The sequence below is a fragment of the Charadrius vociferus genome, unplaced genomic scaffold (genome assembly GCF_000708025.1).
Source record: "Charadrius vociferus isolate BGI_N301 unplaced genomic scaffold, ASM70802v2 scaffold192, whole genome shotgun sequence".
In the NCBI taxonomy this organism is placed as follows: Eukaryota; Metazoa; Chordata; class Aves; order Charadriiformes; family Charadriidae; genus Charadrius; species Charadrius vociferus.
The window spans coordinates 3,432,763-3,457,407 of NW_009647437.1; the positions used below are offsets into that span (position 1 = coordinate 3,432,763).

Below are 24,645 nucleotides of genomic sequence, written 5' to 3' on the forward strand. Positions count from 1 at the left end.
AGCCAGAACATTTCTCAGCCTTAATCTCGCTGCGCTCCGGAAAGGCCTCACCCACGGGGTTAACTCAACGAGTCTCCCTCCGCATCCGGCACAGTCCAGGGGGGAAAAAAAAAAAAAAAAAAAAAAAATCCCACCTCGCTCTGCAAAGCCAGAGGGGGTTCGTGGCCGGTAGCGTTGTTTGAAAAAGCAGATTTCCCCCCCACGTTACGGGCCGACCACGTATGGCCCAGTCTCGGACAAGACAGATGGCTGGCAATTCTTAGCTAAAATCTCGAGTCTTGCCAGGGATTTCTCCAAGATGTATTTGGGCAACTTACTGCAGGCAAAATTTTAAAACTCACGCATGTATTTTCAAAAGGCATGTGGTTTACTTAAAGTGAACTGATAATTCAACAAATAGCTGCAGTGCTGGCTGAGTTGGGTGGAAGGCCTTACCTGTCACCTCTGAAAACCACAAGGCTTATTTTGGGGCCGTAAATGCATTAACTAAACTTTGGGGGCCCAACTCTTTCTGACCTAAGTTTGAAAACAAGTTGCCGGTCGCATTGCAATCGAAATTATCTACTTCCATTACTTAGTTGATACTGATACGGTACTCATAAATGGATGGTATTTTATACCTATCTACTCATTGCAGTCATTACTCAAACCAGAGCAATGGCTCTCACTTTACACACTAAAGGGGTTTCACTCATCTCTGCTCTTTGCAGTTGTTTTGGTTTTTAGGCCATATAAATACGATGTGCTTGGGAAGGGACTGGCATGAACAAACTTCACAAAAATTCTGAGTTTTTCCTGAAGCATATTAATTGAAATTCTCAGGCTAGCTCTCTTTTCGGAGGTAATCGTGTGTCCCCCGAATTCAGGAACAAAGGGGAAAAAAACAGAACATGGCCTGGTTTCTTAAAGTAGTCAGAGACCCCTTCATCAAACCCAGTGCCTCTCGACCTCTCTACCTCACCTTGTGATCACAAGCAATACAGAAAACACCACCATATACTTATATGTGGCCTTCAGCCTTGAAATGTGAAGTTACTATTCTGTGATATATTAGCTTTTCGGGCCTCCTTTCCACTTGGATGTATTTATAGTCCCCAAATAAAGCATATCTAAACTATTGTCTTTTCAAACTATGATAACATTTTTAACGTGTAATATACAGCTAGATGAATAAAGTACTTTTCAGGGAAAGCAATAAATGCCGAGGTTATTGCTCTGCACGCCTCCTCATACCTCTGTGATGTGAAATCCCCACCTATGGTCAGGCTATGCTCGATGCAGATAGACGAGGCATCAAGATGGCTTCAAGCAGTTTTACTCCTCCTCATGCCTGCTTTGGTTCAGTTTTAAGGATTGCTCTGATGTTCCCAAATTCTTTACAACCCCAGAGGCATGAATCACTGCAGACAAGTTCTTGACCAAAGAATTCATCAACTGCTCTAGATTTGGGATAAAAGCGGCATAGCACCGCTCAGGGTGCATGTATGTCACACCCTCAAATCTGGAGCAGAGCAGAGTGCTGTTGCATCTGTCTGGAGCAAAACCATCTTTGTGTGAGCTTGGGTCCTGGCAACGAAACGCCCACGTGTGTGTGCTGCTGGGCCTGATTTACCTCACCCTTTCCGTGGCGTCTGTCCTTTATCCTCACAGTACCTCGGAGAGGCAAAACATTGTGACACTCAGCTTCACAGACAGGTTACTCAGGTGCCAAGGCTCAAGGAATCGACTGAGATGAGGTGTATAAACCTGTCTGTGAAGCAGGTGTCAAGAGATGGGATGAAAAGTATGTGGAAGGGCTGTACCAAGACAGCATGTTCTGCCTGAGTCCTGTTCCTGGAGTTTGCTACTGGCAGCCTCAGGAGCACGGAGGCTGTAGGAAGCATGAGGCCCACAGAGTAAATAAAGTGTAGGCTCTTTAATTATGGCCTAAGGGTCTGCCATGGAGCAAGGACTTGAATGCAAGAATTTCAGGTCCCGGAGAACCTGACCGCTATACCGTTTATTTCTGTATGTGCCCATTGAAGTATTGGGTATCTGTAATTTATTAAATTCTTCATACGCTTTTTAGCTACATTCCGTCTTCTCTAAAGGTGGAAGAGGCCGTCATTCAGAGCATCCTCTCTCTACCATGTGTTTCCTATGCCCCCTGGTTCCTTGATCTCTTTCTCTCCCCTTTCTCTGTTCTTATGTGGCTCCTTTTTTCCATCTGCATTTTCCTCCAGCAGCACCCATTTCCTGTGGGTTTCATCACCACCCCCACCCTGCTTCCATCTGTTGAAGAGATCAGCCACGAAGTTAACTTGCAATTACACTACCAGTGAAATTACACCAACACTTACAGCGGCATTACCAGGCATTAAAGCGAACACCCCGGTGAAATTAATGGGAGAGGGGGGAATTCATCCCTCTCACAAACAGGTTGTCAGCAGTCTCAGGTAGGTAAATCAGCAGCTTCTCAGGTATATTGAGGCCAGAGTCCTCTCTCGGTAGCCTAGGGAAGCAGAATTGCTTTCCAGCAGCCTAGCTGACACTCTGCAGCCTGCATGTGCCATGAGAGGCAGGGGAATACATCAAATGACTGGCTGCAGCTGCGGGCTACGACTCTGACACCTCTGACAGAGCAGTAATGGGAATTGACTGTAATTCCTCTGTCGCAATGGTCCAGTATAGCTCTACCGACTTGGTCTTCTCAACGTGATAATTTCTCTCTCTGGTATGTAATTTAATAGATTTGTCAATGTTTGTGAGCTGTGCTTTTTTTCTTTTCCCCCACGCAGAAATATAGTCTTATAAAAGTCCAGTTTCAGGATTGGGGGAAAAAACTAGAAAAGCAATTTGAGGTACAAGGTTAGATGAGCTGTATGTGCCAGCAATTTTCACACTTACTTTATGTGGTATATTTAATATGGTATAAATTCCATTTATTCTGTCGTTTTACAAATTCTTTTTTGAATCATGCAGACTGATGTATACAGAGTGCTGTGGGATGGTATAAAACGCTACAGCTGACTCCTCAAGTTTTGCTATGTCATTTCTGTGTGGATTATAGTAATAATTTGAACAACCTAATTAGAAATTAATTGCGATTTTTTTAAGTTAATTTCTCAGGTAAGCAGAAAAAAGTTCTCTACTTATAGCGAGTGCTAAAACTTAGCATTTAACTAACTGCTACATCCAGAAGGAAAATAGCTCATGCCTGATTTTGCACAACGGGTCTGATTTTTTTCAGTGTTGTCTGTATTAGAGGACTTGCCACGCTGAGGAAGGCCGCCATCCCCAGTTCCAACTTTAAATCACGCAGCCAATGCCATGGGGATAAAACTAGGGTGTAAATCAATATTTAGCCACTCAGATGTAGTTGGAAGGCCTATTCAGCCCCCAGCAAGGAAAAAATTTGCCGTGTGCAAAATTTTAAGGTGTTAAACAAGACATCTCTATTTCTGGTATCCTGAGAGCATCTATTGATCCAACAACCCAGAATGTTGAGAATTGGGAGGAACTGGGGTGACTGCTTATCCAGCTACCTTGGCCTCACCTGGATGGCAGCAGCGGTTAGGAAAAAATAGAGGTTTGTTGACTGTGTTGCATGGAAGACACCACCTCTAACATAAACACAGTTGTGGGAATAGCTGTGCTTTTTCCTTACACATTTGGAAAGCCTTTCCCTGTCCTTTGTGCCTAATCCGTGGAGCAGTCACACCTGAACTGCATAGTGCCTGCAAGCCACTGGGATGGCACTCCTTCCCGTATGGAATAGGACAGGGGATTCCTCCCATCGCTTGGGTTTCGCTGTGTCAATGCTGAAGGCGATGCAGGTGTATCCAAAGTAGCATTTCAGTAAGTCAGGTATGGCTAGCAAGGCAGCTCTGGCAGCGTGGTCCTTAACGTGAACCGTCAGACCCCCTCAAGAAGCCACGCAGGTTTGCAGTTAGAGGATACAGAGCTCCACTGTGGGGATTACACGGCTCCCCTACCCGAGGATGTTGTAAAGCTGATTCGGGTGACCTAGAGCTGAGTCTTTCACTACATTGTGACTGCTCACGAAAATGAAACAAGAGGGAAGAAACTCACATAAAGCAGAGAGGCTGGCGATCTAATCACAGGCTCTAGATTAGGATTAAGATTAGAAAGCCAGTGGGACTCACAACATTTTCTTTGTGAGGTTTTTTTTTTTTTTTTTAAGAGATGAACAACTGCTTCCATTTTGTGAGGATTTCTTGTGGAACATTGTCCGTAAACCTGCAGTATTTTCTGGGCTGCTACGAGGAAAATATAGCCCTAGGTCTTCATCTCACCAGCGTATCATTCTGGAAGATGAGAAAGCTGTCTGGGCAGAGGCAGTAGCAGATCCCCTTTCTAAACTATGTTCTTGAAGTACAAGAATAGATGGCCCTCAACACTGATTATGAGCAAGATCTTGCTTTTTCTGTGCTTCATTTTCTGAAGTATTTTAATAGGAGGGAAAGCATAAAAAAATATTTGCTCCAAGATAGCAGAAATGCCACAGTTGTCATCTATAGTACAGCCCTGTTTTCCAAGGGCTGAAAATAATAACATTTACAAGAGGTAGCATAGAGTCCAGGAAATTGCAGAGTGTATTCCAATGTCTTCAGATGTTGCAAAGGCTTCTTCTTCTTTCCTTTGTTGAGCTGTAAGAGAAAGAGAAAGTCTTCAAGAGTCACTTGCACTTCCACACGTGCGCCAGTCGCCTTCATCCTTGGGAACTGCCGCACGGTTGTTACCGTCGCAGCGCTTACAGCTGCACCGCGTGAGTCGCAAGCCGTTTGAATTGCATGCTGCACGTCTGCAGACACGATAATGAATCTTGGTCTTGAACAGAGGTTCTCTTCAGTTTGATGAATATGACTGAAAAGTACTTGCAAATGTGCAGTGGCTAGAATTTGCCATTTTCAGTGGGAAAACATACAAAATGTGCTTACTCACCAGCCAGCCTACACTTTTGTTATGGGGTGGTTTCAGCTTGCCCAAAGCCAAGCCCATGAAATATGGAGTGAAGGAGGAGTATGATGGAATTAATAAATTTGACAAGATGCATCCGAGCAAACGATGCTAAAGCCACTGTTTAGACTTCCCCCGGTGTGGAGATCTAGGAAGACGGTGGTCAAAGAAGAACTTGGTAATTCTCCGTTTTGATGGGAAGAGATGGCTAGAGGAAAAAAATGCTTTTCCAGGTTTGAAGGCTTTGGTGGCTTTCTACATGGGAGTTTTTCATCCTAACATATTTTTTCTTCATTAGCCAACAAAAATAACAGAAAAATAGCTAACTCCTATTAAAAAATTACTGGGGGAGGCAAAGCAGTGCTTATAATAGATTTATTGCTGCAACCTTAATTAGGGCATAGTGCCAAATACCTCTGTGATGAAAAACAAATCAATGTAACGATGCTTTCCCATTACCTTTTGTTGGGGAAATGAAATGTCACAAAACATTTTGCACACTTCTTATTGGGGACCAAGGCATACGGGACTGATTTGCAACAGAAGGCAAAAGGATTTTGTTTAAAATTGGTGAAGGTAGACAGACAGCTGCTGGAACTGAAGGTTAAAATACGTTTTCATTTTCTAATGACAGCAAAGGATGAAGCACTTATCGACTATAAAATTTCAAATAAAGTATAGAATCTGACTAGACTAAATGTAGTATATCTACTTCCCTTTTTCACCCAAATAGACATTGTTTCACCTAAACTGAAACTGCTCTGGAAATTCAAACCATGTCATTTAGTCTTGTGCTCTACGGTCCTGCACGTTTAAAGTGATTTTTGTCCCCATACTGACAGTTGAAGAACCCCACCTTTGTTGAAGTCAGTAGGTGTTTCGCGGGCTTTCTTTCAGCGGGTCATGTCCCGAGCATCTTATTCACTTTTTCCTCTATCTGTACTCGGGCACGCTTTCAGAGGACTTTATCCACATAAGGGCTGACTAAATACTGAGCAAACAGTTCAGAATAATGATTCAAAGGTTTGATTTAGCTACAGATGAGCCTGAGCCACAAAAATTGCATCTGGCTCCTAACTGTGTCAACTCCCATGGCAGGGATTTTTTTTTTCCCCAACATGTTTTATTTCAGCCAAAGCTTGGCCAGAAAGTTCATGCAGAAAGACAAACTGTGAATCAGAAGTCCGTATCAGTGCTCCGGGTGAAGCGCGGACCAAGATAGCCTGCAGCTACATGCCAGCTTGCCATTGACCTTTTATCTGCATAAATAGTCGTGACCTTTGGGCTGCTCAAATTAGTGCTAGCTGCTCGAGCAGTCAAGTATCACAACCCTGTTCTGCTCAGGCCGCATCTCTTTGCCGCTAACCGCTTGCGCCGTCACCTTCGCCGGGTGATGGAGGTAGGTGCGGGCATGGCGCAGCTTTCTTACCTCTGTGGACATCCTTTGCCTTGGGGGAAATCCACCACTGGGTGGATAAAACCATACTAAAGCCTCATCACATCCACTGAGCCACACAGAGAAGACGGAGTGAAGGAGCTGACAATCCGCCTTTAGACTGACACTTTTCTATGGCGCACAATAAACATCCACCTTTGCCCTTGCTTTAATTTATCGTGTCCTCTCATTAAAACCTCAAACCAAGACAGTAAGTCCTAAAAGAGTTCTAAAATCAAAAGAAATAAATCGTTACCAAAACATTTATTCTTTTGCTAAGTATCAAAGTGAGTTGTTTTGCTTAAAAACTGTAGTAGATCACTAAACCACAGATCTCTTTAAAATATAATCTACTTTTTATTCAGTGGGCTGTAAGCTGTAAGGGTTTAATGCCCATTATTGTCTCAGTAGGCCAGAGCTAGCATGCTCTCCCATGTAAATAAACATTTAGTCCTATTTCAAAATGCATCATTTGTGTCCCTGAAACCACAGCAGTTTTAGTTATTTTTGGAAATAGGTATTTGCACAGTTTTACAAGCACTTTTTTTCCCAATTGTTTAGAAGAGATCCTTTGGTTACGTAAATGACAATATTGACTAGGCCTGGGAAAAAAAAAAAAAAAAAAAGAGTAGGATACTTTTAATGATATAAAGCAGGAAAAAAATACAAACATTTAAAAGTTCTCCAAGATGACAACTGCAGAGACTTATTTCAAAGGGAGGTTACTATCCCTGAAATTGACTCCAAAGCTCTTATTTTTTCTGATTTCCTTTAACCAGAGCTTTTTCTCTTTGGCTGTTTCAGTCATGGGATAGCAGATACCAAGCGTATTTTTCAACCTGTTGTACATTGCTTGCATGATGTTTTCAAAATTCAGTTGACTCCTGTTATACGTTCTGGAGAAGTTTTTAATTGCACCACAGAAAACTGTCAGGCAATTAGTGACACAGCTAGTCACTAACCCCTGTGCTTTTAAAACTAAATTTGAGGGAGCCATCCCGCAAGTAAGAGTGGGAGCTGCATGCTGAAGCACGCTCCTGCCACCTTTGGCAGCCGTGTTGGAAAGGAACTAATCGTTCTGCTGCATCAGGTCCTACAGCTCCACACCAGTGTCTCACCCACAGCGGTCGGGGTGAGCTGAATTTCACCCCACGTTTCAGGAATATTTTCTCACCGGAAGGGCTGCAATGCCACCCATATGGTCCTTGGTCAGCCACCCGAAAAGCCAGTGTCTTGCCTCTCTCCCGGGAGGGTGATTTGAACAAGGGCCACGTGCTCAGAGAACGAGTCGGGAAGGTGCAAGACCTGCAGACGTGTCTTTCTGGTGTGCGGCTGGAGTGGGTGCAAGAGAGGATAAGGGCTTCTTGCTCCTATTTCTGTGAGCAGTTGCACAGTAACAAGACCCTATGACTCTCAAAGTCCATTTGCTAAATTACGGCATCTCCGCCTTTAGTTATACCTAAGTAAGGGTGTTTATGTTTCGCCGGGGAAGCAAAGGAAGGGAGGACTGGTCTGCAGCCTTCTCCTCTGCAGCTACTGAGCCCCTTACACACAAGCTGCGTTACAGCTGCAGAGAGGAAAAAATGTGGGCTACCCTTGCTGAAACATTGGCAGCACATCACTGTTTACAACTGGAATTCTTGCTGCCTGCTTTTACCAATGACAACTCGGGACAGGAATAGGAAACTTCACATGATGATGAGGTCAACTTTTTTGCACTCTTCCAGTGCCCCCCGACGAGCACAAAGCTGCTGAAGTTAAAATTTATGATTGCTTGCAAAAAAATTAGCTCGGGCCACGATTTTTAGCTGTCTCTTTTGTGTTATCTTTTACAGCACTTCCAACAGCACACTCATTTGAAATTTTTAAAAGCAATTTGGTTTGCTTTCATTTGTTCCTCATTTCAGCTCTCCCGCCTTGATTATCTGTGGCCGTACCAGGAGCAATTTTAACTCGAGCCATTCTCGAGTAAATGAGAAGGCGACACACGTGTTTGCAAAGCGCGTTCAACTCGTGTCTTTCATCTGTGATTAATATTAAATCTATTGAGCTACATAAATAAGTAATTCACTTACAAACCTGTCAAACCAATAGTAATTTCTTCCCCTCGGAGTTTACAGCTCTGAGGTATCCCTCCTAATGGTTTCATTTCCTTTTGTGTACCTAGAGGTAAAACCAGTGAGCTAGACAACTTTCACGTGTGGAAGAGGGAGGGCTGCTCAGCTGTTGTTCTCCCCTGCCCCCATCCTGCTACACGCAACGTACATTGACGTGCATAAAAATGGACAGGGGGACCAGAATAACCACTCTACACGTCACTTCAGTTGTGGTGGTTTGTGCCTGTGAAGCAGACTCCTGCCCGGTCTTCTGGTTTGGATCACAGCCCTGTAAAATAATTTCTACCAAGAGACTAGGGATCTGTTTCTGTTCTCATGCAAATGAAATTAGTGGAATTACATAAGCATAAAATCAGGGGCAAATGAGAGGAAACTCTTGCTTGCTCTTTTGTGCTTTGATGGAGTTGGGCTCCTTGAACACAAAGGAGGCAATGCTCTGGTAGAAGATCAGAAGCACGTCATGAGGCACTGGCCTCAGGAGGACTAGCCACGGCACGTAAGACTTGCAGGTTGTGTGGTGCATACAGATAGCTGGGTGTCAAAGGGTGGCTTGAAAGAAAATAAACTCCCCAAGTTGGGAAGCCCCTTAGAGCTAAGGAAAAGGAAGTGCTAAGGGGGCACGTGCGGGGGTCTGGATGAAATCCCATCCCCTCTCCGGCTTGTCCAGGTGCCTATATCGAAGCCATAGGGAAGGACCTCCTTATAGCCAGGGATCCTTTTCTAAAAATAATTGTGTAGGATCTCTCTTTGGAAGTGATGATGGGAGCACTTTCCTTCAAAACCCACCCCAGCACCGTTTCAGGCTGTGTGCTGTGCTGGTACTGGGCTAAAGCTCTTTATCCGTGGGAATTCTCCTCCCTCCACCATTAGCTGCGTACGTAAAGCCCTGCATAAGCCATTGTAGTCTCTGGGATCTGGGGGTGGAGAGAGGAATGGAAGAAATCTTGTAGCAGAATATATTTAGCTTCCATCTCTTCCAGGATGCTCCTTCACACCTCTCAGTTAAGTGCATCCAGCCCTGTACCGAGCCGTGGAAATGCAGCAGAACCAGCAGAGCTTTCTGCCTTGATGAAGGGGCCCGGATTTATACTTCAATAAAGCAGCCTCAGTACTGAAAACATAAAAGGGACCCCCCAAGTTATTTGACAAAAGACATTTTAAACACAGTCCACGGGAGAGAAGCTAAGTTAGTTCCTAATACTATTCAGCTATACGGAAAGGAAAGTAAAATTTTATGGCTGTGCAGAAATAAAAAATGGGATCAAGATTATGGGCTAAAAGGGCAGAAATCACATTTACTAAGCTGCCTTTTCTCTGCGATGTTTGGTCTTTACTGTTTTTCACTTAACAAGACTGCAGAACTTATTACTTGTCCTTAAGGAGTGCTACTGTATGCAGGGAGTAACCAGCTCGTGGTTATCTGCTGTGACCAAAATGCTGACATTTTGAAATGGACGTTATTCATTGCAGCCGCTTTGACTGAGGCCATTGCATATGGAAACAATTAAGAGGCAGAAAGCATATCATAACAAAGGAATGAGAAGAAAGATCAGGAAATACAAGCAGATTGGATCATTCTCTAAAAATGGATACAGTATTTACTCTTAGCGATTACAATAAATCTAAGACTTGAATTACCACAGGAGAGCAGACATGTCTCTGAATTGTGGATTTTCTTATGCGATCTAAGAGGAAACAGTTCAAATTAACGATGAATGTAAAATTTAGGTCCAGGATAGAACAAAATGTAATTTATTTCATATGTGTGCAGAATGGAGGGAGTCTGAAAATAACGTGTTTAAAAAGTGGTCACAACAGGAAATTACAGAGAAATAAAAAGCAAATAGGAAATAAAAAAAATATAGTCTGTGTACATTTCCTTAAAAGCAAGGGGAAAATGTAACTGTACATTGAAGAGCACTCACAGAGATTTGCGCATCTTCTTGAGACCCATCTAAATGCAACTGGAAACAAGAAAAAGCTAAAGAACATAATCCATTTCTAAGAGGTGTGTAGTCTTACAGGCAGGAAATACCCGCAGGAGGGTTTTTTTTCCCCCCACTACTAGGAGAGAATGAGCGAGGTAATTACTGGGAAGCATATATTGTAATAAAGAATTCTGAAACACTCTTTAATACTTCTGTCTGGTTGAGTAATTAAATGAGCAGAGTATTAGTGCTAAGCAATAGGAGGTAGACGAGACACTGTCAGTCATACACAGCTGGGAGCCAGGATGTCCGTGTCCCTCACTTCCTAAAATAGTCATCTGTATTTGCAGCAAAGTTTGGAAATCGCTTTCGGTAGCTACCAACACCACATTTCTGAGTGCCATAACTGCCGTGCCTCTGTGCTGTATGTGTACTCACACACAGAATTTCAATGTGTCCCGACACTCGAGTGAATTCAACTTAAACTCGCACTGTTAGGCGATAGCAAACTGCCATCTAACTCCTGCCTCTTGACCACTGTCTAGGAGACTAATTTCTATTGCCGCTGAAATCAATTTGAGTTTTATAACTGACCTCACTGGAGCCAGGATTTGGCTTAATGTCTTGATGTAAGAAGCTAATGGTTCTGCTGACAATAGCTCGGAGCTGGTGTAAGTCAGCGCAGAAATATTTAATGCCTTGTGACTGGGTGAACATCCCATTCATGCTATCGGCTTACCTGGCAAAGGGGATATCAGGTGTTGAAGCCTTCATTCCTGTTCAAAGACCCTGCTTTCCCCCTTAAATTACAGTAATGCCTAAGTGGAAGGCATCTCACTTCTTCAGGAAGCTGAGAACAGTGCAAATGCCCACTAACACCAGCTTGAATCACTCAGGGCAACCGCAGAGGTTGCCAGCTGGAAACCCATGTGATTTCCAGTCCTTTCCCAACTTTGGGAAATGCTCTTGCTGAGGCAGTAGGGAAGCAGAGCGTGGCAGGAGGCGGGCGGTTGGGAGAAGGGGTAGACCTGTGCGGGATGGGAGCTTCATCCATCTACCGGCTGGCCACAGAAAGCGGTGGTTGCAGAACGAGTAATCCTGGGCGCCACTGGCATTTTGGAAAGAGCTACATATTTGACACAGTTTCTCCAGAAGAGCCCTTTATATAGTAAAGCTTTCGCACATTTGTATTCAGAGCTCTTACAATTTTATTTTTGAAGGGAATGTAGGTGTTCACGAACAGTGGGTGTGAGACTGACAGCACTAGACCAGAGCTCTCCATTTGCAGAATAACTGCTGCACTGATTACTATACTGCAAACTCCTGCAATGAAAATACCAAGGACTGAGAGGGTCTTTCCATCCGTGTGCTTATTTTGCCTTTGTCCTCGCAGCTGAAGCTGCCCCGAAGGGAACCAGCAGCTAAGATGGCCTGTGCGTGCCTGTGTGTGTTCAAACACACGGTAGAACAGACGCAAGATTATCAAGCGTTCCAGACAGTAATTACTTTTAAGCTTTAGCAATGCGTTTAGATTTTGCACTCCATTGCCCCAGAAGTAGCTTTTCACGTGACGTCACGAGTTCTCTGACACATCCTTAAGCATCATGTTTGGGTCTATTTTTTCTTTATTTGCTTACTTATTGTTCTTAAAAATAAACAGCTTAAATTCAGATACTTGTACCCAACTTTGGAAATATCAAAGGTTCCTATCAGGTTTCTAAGGACTGGGCAGAAACCCAAAAGCACGCATGCTGATCGCTTAAAGAAAATACTCTAAAGTACACTATTTTCCATAGCTGGGGTGGCTTATGCCTCTAAGCATCATTTAATAGGTGACTCTGCAAATGAGAATGATCACACTGAGCTTCCAACCCTTACTCCTACTCTCCCACTCAGAAACACCTTCTGAAAAAAACCTCTGTGGCAGAATCCCTCTGAATATTTAAGAAGTCTCTTTTTATTCCTTACCTGTTCCTTGACCCATCTATTTCACACATGATAAGGTCAGGAGCGGTGCCAATACAGTGTAGAAACTTTCCCTTTCTTGAGGTATGCCAGATGTATTACTAAATTCAGTGAGTTCCTACATTTTCCTTCAAGACTATAGGCACGCAGTTTTCTTCCAGCTATTTCTCTGAATCTTCCAATCCTCATATGTTAATGTGCTTTGGCTTTTGGTACAAGTTATTAGGATGAATTCTGCTTTAGCCTGTAGTTTTTTTCTTTCTTGCTTCCTTTGAATAATTTAGGGTCAAGTTATAACTTTCTGTCACTGGCTCTAGTTTTGTACAGAGAAGAGCAAAATTCTTCTCATTTTTGTCATTTTTCCCCTCCCCAGCTAATTGGAGTGGTTTCGTTAACGTGCTGTGCTTGTATGCTCAGCCCGCTGCTAACCGTCTTAGGAGTTGTTTTTTCCTTGCACATTCCATAGGCAAAATCAGAAGTGGATCAAAGCATCGCGCCAGTTCTGGATGCTGGAGAAAATGTAGGCAGGAGCTGCCTGGCACAGAGTCCCTCTGAAGGTGGCATCTGCCTGCCAGATTAGAGGGGGCTGTGGTCAGGTGACAACAACTGGAAGAGACAGATGCCTCGGACCTCCTTTTTCACGCTCCGCCTGGGAAATCTGATTTCCGAAGTTCATCTGCTTTTGTGGTGCTAGAAAATTCTGTTATACAGACAGAAATTCTGTTACAAAAGGAATATAAATGCTGTTATGCAAACAGATCAGGCCTGAGGCTCTGAACCTACTGCGATCCCAAAGACATGGGTCGGGGTGGGTCGAGGTCTGCCCCTGCAGAGAAACCATACGCAAAACAGCAACAGAGCCTCTTGCTGCGAGGTCATCTAAGGTTCCTCGTACCTTCTCCTGATTTTATAGTGGTATCTTTCATGATGAGTTTCAGCCCTGCCTTCCTCTGTTCATTTTTTTTTTTTTTAAAGTACTTTTGCTGTAGTCAGTTCTCTGCAGCACCGTTTTCTTTCCTTTGAATTGACGGAGAATCTGGGTTAAAGTGACTGAATGATGTGACAACAAAGGAGCGATTGTCATCAGGTCCAAAGGATTTGATATGCTGTTGCTTATAAAATGTACTCGGACAGCCCAAGTTCCGTGCCAGATTAATATTTGATGTCATTGGACTTGACTGGCTGTAACCGAAAGAGCTGGGGCCATTGTTGGGAAAATGGCCATCTCCCTTTCAGGGGGACGTTAGGGCTCATAGAAGCTGACAGCCTGACAGCCCGATCTTCCATTTACCCTGAAGCGCCAGTTGGTGTGAGCAATGACAATGCAAGTTTCCCCATATTTAATCACTGATAGGTCAAATTCTCTTTGCGATCCCATGGTATCGTGTGTACTTTCTATTATGAGCAACAACTTTGCTTCTTCCAACAGTTTAGAGGGTATCAGTGCACGGCTCCTCTCCACAACAGCTACTCCGGCTCTCTTCCTCCTCCCTCCCCAGCCAACCCCACCTCTCCCAGTGCCCGAGGCAGCAGCAATAGCTTGCTTTCTCTAGGCGAGACAACGGGACCTGTACCAACCTGCCTGAGCCTCCTCGGCTCATCCAGTAGCGGCAGGCGCTCTCTCATCATGGTCACAGTCGGTGACAGTGACCTCAAGTAAAGGGAAACTGGAAGGGTGCAGTTGGAGGGCGCATGTCTGATGGGTAAAACGGCCCAAAAGCAGGCTCTGCGGAGAGGGCCCCACGCCAGCATCCACTCCCAGCAACTGGCCTTTCAACACCAGGAGGATTCTGGCTCAACACCTGGCAGGACTGTGGTGGGCACAACATTGAGCTAGGGGAGTGCAGGGAGAGTCACACCGGAGGACAGAATTGGCCCCAAGTAACATTCATGCATTTGCTACCGTTATTTGTTAAGAGTCATTAAACAACACCTAGGATCCAGATGTTTAACTCTGGCCCTAACTATGTATGTGTGAGACCCCCCTACATAGTCCATGTAGCTATATAATAGTCCAATATGCTCAGAAGTCCTAAACTCTCTCACATAAGGAGAAAAGGGGCTGCATCATCAACACTGTCCTAAATGGCCCGATTTTGTTTGCCTGCTGATCCTTTCTCTTAACTTATCCAAAATATCTCTAGGCTAATGAGGGCCACGTGCCAGTGACACTTCATTTAAAAAGGGAAGAAAAAAAAAAAAAGGGAGCTGGGGTTGTGGCACGTAGATATTAAAAAAATAAATCAAATAAAACTTGGCATTGTAAATGGAAATCAATGGACTGCAAAATTGTATTTGTTCTAGCTGGCTAGAGTACTTGCCGAGTTCCAAGCTGTTTGTCCCTTTCTGAGGAGAGACGGGGTCTGCTCCGTTTGTACTATAATTGCAAGGCTGTTGTGAAATAAGACTTGGACCTTTCCACCTTCAAAACAGTTTATGCATACAAGAAAAAAATTAGTCTCACAACATCCCACCAGACATAAATCCTAGCTCTCATTTCCAGGGAGAATGAAGGGAGAGTGGATATTTTGTCTGAAGCTGCCAAGCAAGTCTCTATCAGAGGTGAAATGTTTGGCTCCCAGTGCCATTCTGACTATGTCCCTCTTAAAATTCTTTCAGTATCTGTGAACTGCAGGCAGCATAGTATCTGAATGATAATAATAAACAATAAAAGCACTGCAGTGGATATGGGCAGCAGGTATACAGTTGCCCTGTAATTCTGTGTGGCACCTGGCTAGCTGTAACCTTCAGGTCAGGGTGCCCAAAGATGTCACAGGTGACAGCGCTGCTTCTCATTTGCACTGCACTCAACTTCGCTGCTTTTCTGCAACTCTGATTCTTGATCTTTTTATAAATCTTAAGAAAACTGCGTATGACCTAGAACTCTGCTCAACTGAAATATTTGCAGCCCATTATCACCAACATATCTACAATATCTACTTTTTTGTCTTCTTCCCTATTCTGTGATGTTGATAATGATGATTATTCATATTACACATAGAAACAAACAGCATTTCTTACATGTTCTCATTAACTCTCGGTGCCTTATAATTACCATACAAAAGCTAAATTGTTCTAAGTATTTTTATCACACTGAATTGCACTGGTGAAAAGCCCTCCAAAACTCTTTTCCCAGGATTTTCACATGTACAGCCCTGAGAATGGAAGTTTTCATTTGACTTTTCAAAGACTGTGGGGTTTTAAACTCATTACCTTGAGGATGGGAAGCCAATCAAACGTACCTTGGGAGGCTGAAGAAGGATGTTTTCAGGCTGGAGAAAGTACAACTGGACAGCAAGATTGGGAACCAGAATAAGACCTGCCAGCTCTGATGACAGGATAAGGTGAAAGCTAAAAAGCGGAGACAGGTAAAATGAGCACAGCTTACACTTTGAGGTCTGAACAGGTGATGCTTGAGGTTAGGACAGTGCAGTAAAAGATTATTAGAACAAAATACAAAGAACCTGGAATTTGTGACTTTTAGCTCTGCGTCTTTCCAGTACTATGTCTGCAGGAGGGGCCTGCTCCAGCCAGCAGGACTGCCCTACCAAAGAGATGTATCTTCTAAAACCGTTCTCCAAAAATTTTAACCGTGTGGAGTATGCTATGCAAAGTAGTTATCAAAAAATAGATACTAGCTCTGTCCTTGATATTAAATAGGATCGTTTGGATTACTGCAATCAAATATGAAAAAAAGAGCATTCATTATGAATGTGAATTTACATCCCCTCGATTGTAGAAATGATCAGAAGAATATCTCATTTAAAATTAGCATTTTTTAAGTAAGGCTTAAAAATTGAATTGATTGGAGAATAATAGCCTATCCAACTCTTTGCTGCCTTCAACTCTTGCATGTATTTATTTCCAAAGTTTTTAAAATAAGAAGAACTTATTCTTAAGAAGTATACAGACCATTATTATTTTCAGCCCATATCAGTTGCACAGCCCTGATCAGTTTGGGGCGAGAGTTATTTTGGGTTGGTTCCACTGGGCTGAGAATGCTGATGGACTCGGGTAATTCCTTACATCAGCGCTCTTGATTAACAATGAATGCACGAAGTCCTTGATCCTTCAGCTTTTAAACCAAAGGCCAAGCAAGAAGCAGGAGTTTTGTTTGCAATTTCCAGTTTCTTTTGCTTGAAAACACTGTGCCCCAAATCCTTCCCTTGGCTTTTGTTTGGGGACATGCTGCTGGGGGTTCCTCCAGCTACACCTGAGCCTTCTTGGCTCTCTGTCCTCTTTCTGTCTCTCTTCTACCCCACAAGGAAATTGCTGCAATCAAGCTGATCTCTGCCTTTAATGGGCAGATTAGCCCCCAGCCAAACCACTCTGCTGCGAAGTTCAAACTCCTGAAGAGCATTATGGGGAGCCTCCCCAGCTCCAATTGTTTCAGTTACCTGTAAGCCAAAGAATGGTTAATTATTCTCTTTTCACCTGAATGGTTGGCATCTGTCAGGACCATCAGGCCGAGCCCGCTGGAAATACCAAATTCTTTCAGAAACACCCTAAACTCAGTCATCATTGTTGTAAGTGCTGTCCCACCGCTACTGCTGCTTCCTGAGAGCTGAGGCTCCAGTATCATCCAGCCCAGCACTGGGGCTCCCCACACTTCGTACACCCCACTATGGTTTCCAGACATAGCTTTTCAGAACAAGAGCTATTAGGTCACAGGGAACTATTAGGTGGTTGACTTTCCTGCTCCTGCTATTATCTTGACTTTAAACTAGTATTATCTGTGATGGCTTTTTTTCTGCCTCCATCTTCCTGACCTGCATAGCTAGACACTACAGTGCAAATGCTGTTAATTGGGAACCTACTGAAGACTCCTGAGCTCCATCATGCCCAGATGCCATCTGCCATGAACTTGGGCACTCCGCAACACTGCCACCCTTGCACCATGCTGTCCAGGCTGGAGGCAAAGCTTTTGATTGCCCTATGGACAAAAAAGGGAATTTCTTTTCTTCTTTAGAGGCTACGTACAGAGAACTATGTCTTATTATGGTAAAAAAAAAGGCTATCTGAGGCTATCTGCAGTGTATGGACAAGTTCTGGCTGTCAGCATAAAATGTTCGTAGAGCGTATGCTGAAGGAAAGGCAGTTTATTTCTTGGGGATCGTAGTCTTTCTTTTTGTCTTTTCTGGTTCAGTGGTTTCTTACTCCATTTCTTGTCTGTTGGCAAACTGTTTTCCCTTATATTTCAAGGGAAATGTGCTGAATGGTGCATCGCAGGCCAGTAACGTGGCTGGTGCCAACTGACATCTGTATGTTGAGCTAAACCAAGTGATCTTTGGCCCTAATAGAAGCAAAAGTCAACTATATGTACACAATATATACACCCACAGAGGGCAGGAAAAAAAAGAAGTGTATAATCCAAACAACAGAAAAACCCAAGCCACACCACTCCAAAGATTATAAGTAACTAATCAGAACAAAGGTCTATCCCTAAATGCTAAAGATTAGTGTAAGGGTTTTTTTTATGGCTGATAACATACCATGCCCCACCATTAGGCCGAGGACTTTTTATAGCCTAACAAAACCTAACAATCAGCTTTTATGCAGCATGTGTCATAAAAAAAAAAAAAAAAAGAGAAAGTGCTCTGCCAAAAAGATCAATATTATTATCTCCATTTCTCAGAAAGGAAAGCTGAGCAGCAGAGAGTGAAGGTAACTTGCCTAAGGTGCCTTACTTAGAGGGGTGTAGGAGTGCAGAAGAAGACTTCCCCAGTCCCAGTCCAGAAATCAGAAACCATTCTGAAAAGGCCAACCTTGCTTCACTCGGGCGGTTACACGCACAGCCCTGTTTATAGTAGGAACATTTCCTAAACACTAATTCAGCTCCACCGACGGCGCTGAGAGTGCCTGCGGCAGCCAGGTCCGTGTCTACGCTCGGGGACGGGCAGATGAACAAGTTCCTGCACTGTCAGCTGGAGTATGAAATTACAGCACTTCAGCTGCTTTGCAGGAGCGGCCACGCGTGCGCCCGGCCACCGCCACCGCAGCGAAGGCGAGGTGCTCAGCCTTCAATGAAGCGGTGTAAACCACACCGGCGCTGTGGGAAGGAGCAGAGGAAAGGACAGGTCAGGAAGAAAGCCAGGCAGGAGGGATTCACTGAGTCGTAGAGTGGTTTAGCTTGGAAGGGACCTTAAAGATCATCTAGTTCCAACCCCCCTGCCACGGGCAGGGACCAGCCTGTGCATCCATACCACACTTCCCAAACCCCAGGATGCAGCTGGGAGCTGCAGCACCAGTGCCGCAGGTGGACCTGGCATGGCATTTGCAGCTGTACGGGGTCCGTCCCTCCGCAAGAGGGGCCCGAGGGAAAAAACAAGAGGGGCCTGAGCGAAAGAGTCAGGCTCCCAACCCCACTGGACTGCTCATCCACCCAAGGTCCCACTCCTAACTGCTCCGGGAAGCAAGTAAACGACATGGCAACATTTATTGTTTGATTTAATGTGAAACTTACAGAGCAATTAAATCCAGTGCAATAAACAATGGGGACTGCAAAAGGGGAGATAACCATGCGCGTACACACACACACACAGAGGGGAGAAGCGGCAGGTTCCTTTTCTTGGTCCTAGTCTAATCTTTTGCCTGTGAGGAATGGATCGTTCATCTGGGAAAAGCCTTGGCTGCACATGCCACTGGGCTGGCCTGCTGACCCTGGCTCCTGCGCACTGCTGGGGAGTGGAGAGGGAACCTCTTGCCACAGAGTTCAGAGTTCTCCACTGAGGAGAGGGGACAGAATCGTTCTCCCTTTCCTTCTGCGTGTGCAGGAAAAAAAAAACCCACCTCTTAGGATCACTCATTAACCCAAATTACCTTCCGTTCTTATCTCACTCTGCTGGTGAGTCGCACTAACAGCCTTTCAGAAAGACTTTGAGAACCCTGCAAAGGTCCTCCATGTGACTTTTGAGACTCGATAGAGACCTGCCAGTGCCTATTCCTTTACTTGACCAAGCAGCCTCAGCAAGGGCAGCCATGGTGCGGGGCTCACCTCTTCAGTAAGGCTGCTCCATTTGCCTCTAGTTTACCCTGCATGAATCACAAGCTGTGGTTTCCACATTTAAATCCCAGCAAGATGCTCTGCAGCCAGCTGCCTTGTTGGTTGGCCTGCCTTGCAGCTCGGCGTGGGAAAAAATCTAGGAGCAGTTAGTCTCCCCAGAACGATGGATACAGCAGAATGTGCATCTCTATGTTGTCATGGAGATGCCATGGGATGCATCTGAGGTTTTTGCTGGTTGGGTTTCTTCTGCATCACACATTTGTACAGAAATTAGGTTTTGATGAAAATAAAGTATCCAAAGTTTTCCCGAGCATAAGTGGAACATAGATCTGTGTCAGAGCAGATCAGGTCACCTTTTTCATGATAACTTGCATGAGCCTTATTTTTTTTATTTTCCATTTAAATTGCTCCTGATTTTATATCCACATAACATCACCAAGTTCAGAGAATTGAACTAATCAAAAATAATCGAGAGGGAAAAGAAGCAGGCCATATGTTTTAAAAGCAACAATTAAAAAATGCGAGATGACAGAATATAATAGACTTCTGCAAATACAGTGGGACTGAAATAACCAGTCAGGGAATTGCCCTAAGCAGTTAACCTGAGACATCTGAAACCTCCATCATTTTCCACTTTTACCTGATATTTTTAAGGTAAGCAATTTTACTGCTTATGTCCACCTTATTATTTTTTTCTATTAATATTCTCACAGATTTGATACGTTATTTTCAATTAAATGGTGAATTATTAAAAAAAAAAACTTTTGAAAGGAGAAAGAATTATCCATTTCTAAATCACACCTTCTCTATAAAAGATAGATCACGTGGCCAATGGAAATCATATTTCAAATAGTGCAGTAAATGCCTGCAATCAAACAGGCCAAGGGCCTATCAGCTAATTATGTAATTAGATCCAAACTTGAGAAGCCACCACCAGCTCACAACCTGCAGACCATCTTCCAGCTGATCATTTTTTTGAAAAATACCATCTCAGTCTTTCTACAGAACAACCTTACGGTATAGCTTTTCTATCTATCCACACAGTGAAACCTCTCACCTATCCAAGATCTTGTCTAATTGTGCTAGATGATTTTTTTTAATTGTGCTTGCAAGCGACAGTCAGCTGTTGGCCTCCTTCTGAAGTTACTCAGATTTGAGATTACTCTAGAGAACCTGCTGCATTTTCATACCACCGCCAGTGCAGATCCACTGCCTGAGAAAAGCTCCCTTGTGTCTGTTGACATGAATAATCCCCAACATTTTTAATATAAGCTGCCTTTGCCAGTTGGCTGACACTTGTGCTATGCCGTGAATAAAAGCTATTTGATGACAGTTGAGAAATGGATGTGAGACACTTGCTGCTATATTTCCTCTGCTGGATGGGAGCTAGTCCCTATTGTTTGCCATGTGCAGGAACGTAAAGAGGTTAAAGGCAACTTGAACGCAGCCAGCGATGATGTGGTGGTGCAAGGCAATACAGAGAAGGGAGACCCAAAACCTCTTCTAATAGCCTGCTTCTTATTTACGTTCCTCAAATGGCCTTGCTGCCTGTAGGAAGTTTAAGTTGCTATAAGTTTAAATAACATGCATTTTTTTTATGCATTTACTTAGCTAGAGCATCCAAAGCGTGCCTTCACGTCAACATAGAAAAGATTCCTCTTATTACCCAGCTAGAGAAAGTTTAGTTTTTTCTGTGTATCATTTAAGCAACAGGATTAATAATGAATGGTTACTTACCGGCGACTGCTGCTCTTCAAAAGACCCTCATGTGTGTTTGTATCTGTGGGGTTCGCACTGCAGGAGAAGCACAAATTCCTGGTGTGAAGAACACGCACTCCAGGAAAGCCACATAGGACAACAGCTCAGGTGACTCTGCATGGGTGCGCGTGGGGTGTTAGTGCTAGCAAGGAAGAAAAAGATAGGGATGTAAGGCAGAGTTGACAGAAGAAGAGGGGAAATGTTTGGCTAATAGAAAATGGGGGATGGATTGAGGTGTCAAAGGAGCGTGAAGAAAAAAGGAAGATTGAACCATCCAAGAACAAGATAAAATGAGCAGAAAAGAGGGATGACTGGGGGAGTACAGGCAGGAGGAGGAGTGGGAGGAACGAGATCAAAGGCAAAGTCACATTACAGAGGGGCTTGAAGGGGAAGACAGGAAGATTTAATAGGAGGCTGAGAGAGACATGAAATCAGTGGGATTTGAGGGAGATGGGCTGGTGTGTCACAGCTGTGGGATTTTTAGCAGGAGACTTCTGAGCAAACGGGGTAAGAGGAGGCGAAGGAGGACAGGCTGCTGCAGCATAAATATTTACTGCATGGGTAAGAGTCTTTTGAAGATGGATGGTAAGGGAAAGGTAGATTTTAAAGAAGGTTTAATACATCCTAATACTTTAGGAAACAAAGCTTACAGATAACCCATTAAAGCCCTTTTATTACCCAAACACCCCAACAAACATGATGAATTTTAAAGGACTAACAGGAAGAGAGAGCACATGGTATACTCAGCAAGCAAAAGGGCTTAAAAATATATCTAGTGGCCTGCAAAAAAAATCAACAAGAAAAGGGCTGTTATCCTCAAATGGAGCATTCACTTCATTCCAGCTGAAGCTGATCCTCGCCCTGGGTTTTGCACTTACTGATAAGTAATAATAAGCAGATTTACAGGTTACTGAAAGTTTTCTCTCCCACTAAGCCCTTACCAGAGTTTTTGCTGGAAATCTGACCCAGCTGAGAGAGGCACTGCCATCTCCCCTGTTGTCAGATCAGAGCTGGAGCTGACAAAATGCACCTGCCATAACGACTCACCAGTAACGACCCTGCACCTTCGATATAAAGTTCCGAGCACCTGACATTGGTGTGATGCAGGTGAGCTCTGTCATCTATGCCTACAGAGTTCTGCAGAGCATTGAGCTGTTATGGGGTACCTCAGACCTTCACAGTGCTGGTGCTGCCTGGGGCTTTGCACAAGGAGAAATGAGATGATGGTGATGCTTCATAGCTGTCTCTGGGGAAAGGAAGGCCTGTGTTCTCCAGCAAAAGGCTGAGACAAGAATCTGCATGAAACCAGCTGAAGCAGCATGAGAAAAATCAGAAGACAGAATTATTTTTCCCCCCAAGAAGAGGGGAAAAAAATGGTGCATGTACATAGACAGTGTTCTGGTGGTTACAAGGTGAGACACAGTGGGTGACACGATGGCATAATTTCCAGATGCTTCTCAAGCAGAAGATGCTTTGGAAAGCTCTGTTAAACTGATCAGCTTTTGGGGTGTGTGACTAACAGCAACGGGCCATAATAATTATTTTTTAAATGTGACTTCCAGCACAGTTTTCTCCTGATTATTGCTAGAGCACATTTCTGGCACGAAGTGCCTCAGTACAGTATCTCTGTATATCTGGGTAGTATCTGAAGCTAGCACTCAGCTCTAGGCAAAGATGTTAAAAACAGTATATCATTTTGCTCTTGCAAGGGAGAATCTCACAATTAGGCCATCTGCTACCTTCCACACCAGTGACAGCTCATCCTCGTATTTGCTGATAGAACTGGGGCTGGCAATTAAATAGCAGCCCTTCCTTCTCCACCCTCCTCCCTACCTCAACAGCTATACTCCTGCCCACTGCGCCACAGCTCCTCTCGTGCAGCACCCACCAGAGATTTCCTTCTTCACCCAAAAATGGACTTGCTGTGCACCTCCCAGCGGCGGGTCTCTGCCCGTCTCCTTTTGCCCTGGCTTTGGCTCCCTGGAGCCATTGCCACTGCTTTAGGTGGGGAGGGCTGATGCTGATGTTGCAGGGGATGGAGCTGCAGCTCCTTGATGGTGTGATGCTCATTCCCACATCACATCAAGCAGTCACAGGCAGAAGAGAGCTGCCTCTGCACCTGGTGTGCCTGCTTTCACGTAGTTTGAGCCTCCATGGGACAAATCTTGTGTTTCAAAGTAGACTGAGAAGATGACTGATAGGCCACGCTGATTTCAGCCTTCCTGCAGAGAGGTTAAGAGGGTCTCATCATACTGCGTCTCTACAAGTAACTGCACCCTGGTATAGAGGTACCCACCCTACCTTGCAGTGCAGCAGTCAGCTGTGGTGGTGTGGAGCTGGCTGTACACCTGGGCACCTTTGCGCTTCCATCAAACCCAGCTTCTCCCAGAGCCTGGGCAGCCCAAATCCACACCCCTGCAGTGCACCGCAGCCCCCTGGGCAGAGAGGCCACCAGCCCCTTCTCCCATGAGCTCCCTGCACAGCACCGGCACTGTGGCATGCCAACCACAGCTGCTCTGTGACTGCATGTAGAGAAGTCTTCTCCTTCCCAGCCCGTGCCCTCACCCTTGCTGCGCTCATCAAGCATTCTCCTGTCCTCCACCGCTCTGCAGAAGACAGCTCTCTTCAGTAGGCTGCTGGTGGGTAATGTGCCTGACTCACAATGGTTTTCTTTATTTTAAGAAAGATGGGCATCTCTGAAGCTGGCAATTTTTATGGCTCTCAAATTCATAATCCTGCGACGGCTGTGATATTCGGCACCGGAGTTACCACAGCCCAGGGGCTGGATGCTGCGGCGCGCTGGGAGGCTGAGTGCCAAGCTGGGAGCGCATAAACACGCTGCACAGGCTTTGTGAAGCCACAGGGACCCGCAGCAGCTCTGCGCTCTCAGACACAACGCTTTGCCTTCCTTCGGCACATCAAACACAATAGCGTGTTTTCAGCAGCAGCTGAAGAACCAGACGCAGGCAGGCAGAGCTTGGGCTTAGCTTCGCAATTACTTTTCCTCTGGTAGTTTTGCGGAAAGCTAATTAGCGTGTGTTTCTTTAAGGGGGCTCCTTCTCTTAGCACTAATCCGCGCTGAATTGCCGAGCACAAGGGCATTTTGCTGACGGTGCTGGACGAATTCAGCTGTGGGGCAGCCGCTTGGTGCAAGGGTCCCTGCGTGGCCCAAGGGACGACACGGGGCTGGCGGGGCTCATGGCGGTGAACCACCTTTTCCCTTGCTGGGCTCTCCAGCTTGGGCAGGCATTTGAAACGGGAGGTGGCCTGGGTCCGGTGGAGATGATGTTTGTCATGGGGAAGAGGACGCGTTCGTGCTGCCAGGCAACCGTCTCTGCGGTGCCCGTGCCAATGGCTGCAAAACACCTCTGCAGAGGCAGGTCTAGAGAAGAAGCTGGCCAACCCGGGGCTGCTGGGGGGCCCTGGGGAGCTCCCACCGCCCCGTGGAGCCCGGGGGGTGGCACAGCTGCTCCCCCAGGG

The 24,645-nt window shown here is 44.9% G+C and overlaps 1 protein-coding gene across 1 annotated transcript in view; it reads right to left on the reverse strand.

Moving 5' to 3' along the window:
* Window positions 1-16,923, reverse strand: part of CALM2 (calmodulin 2 (phosphorylase kinase, delta)) — a 31,605-nt gene extending 14,682 nt beyond the window's left edge. Inside the window, exons 1-2 of the mRNA XM_009880666.1 lie at window positions 16,802-16,923; window positions 15,647-15,755 (exon numbers count right to left, since the gene is read on the reverse strand). Of these exons, the coding sequence (XP_009878968.1) occupies window positions 15,647-15,755; window positions 16,802-16,923 (231 nt within the window). The remainder of the gene's footprint in view (window positions 1-15,646; window positions 15,756-16,801) is intronic.
* Between the last annotated feature and the right edge of the window lie 7,722 nt (window positions 16,924-24,645).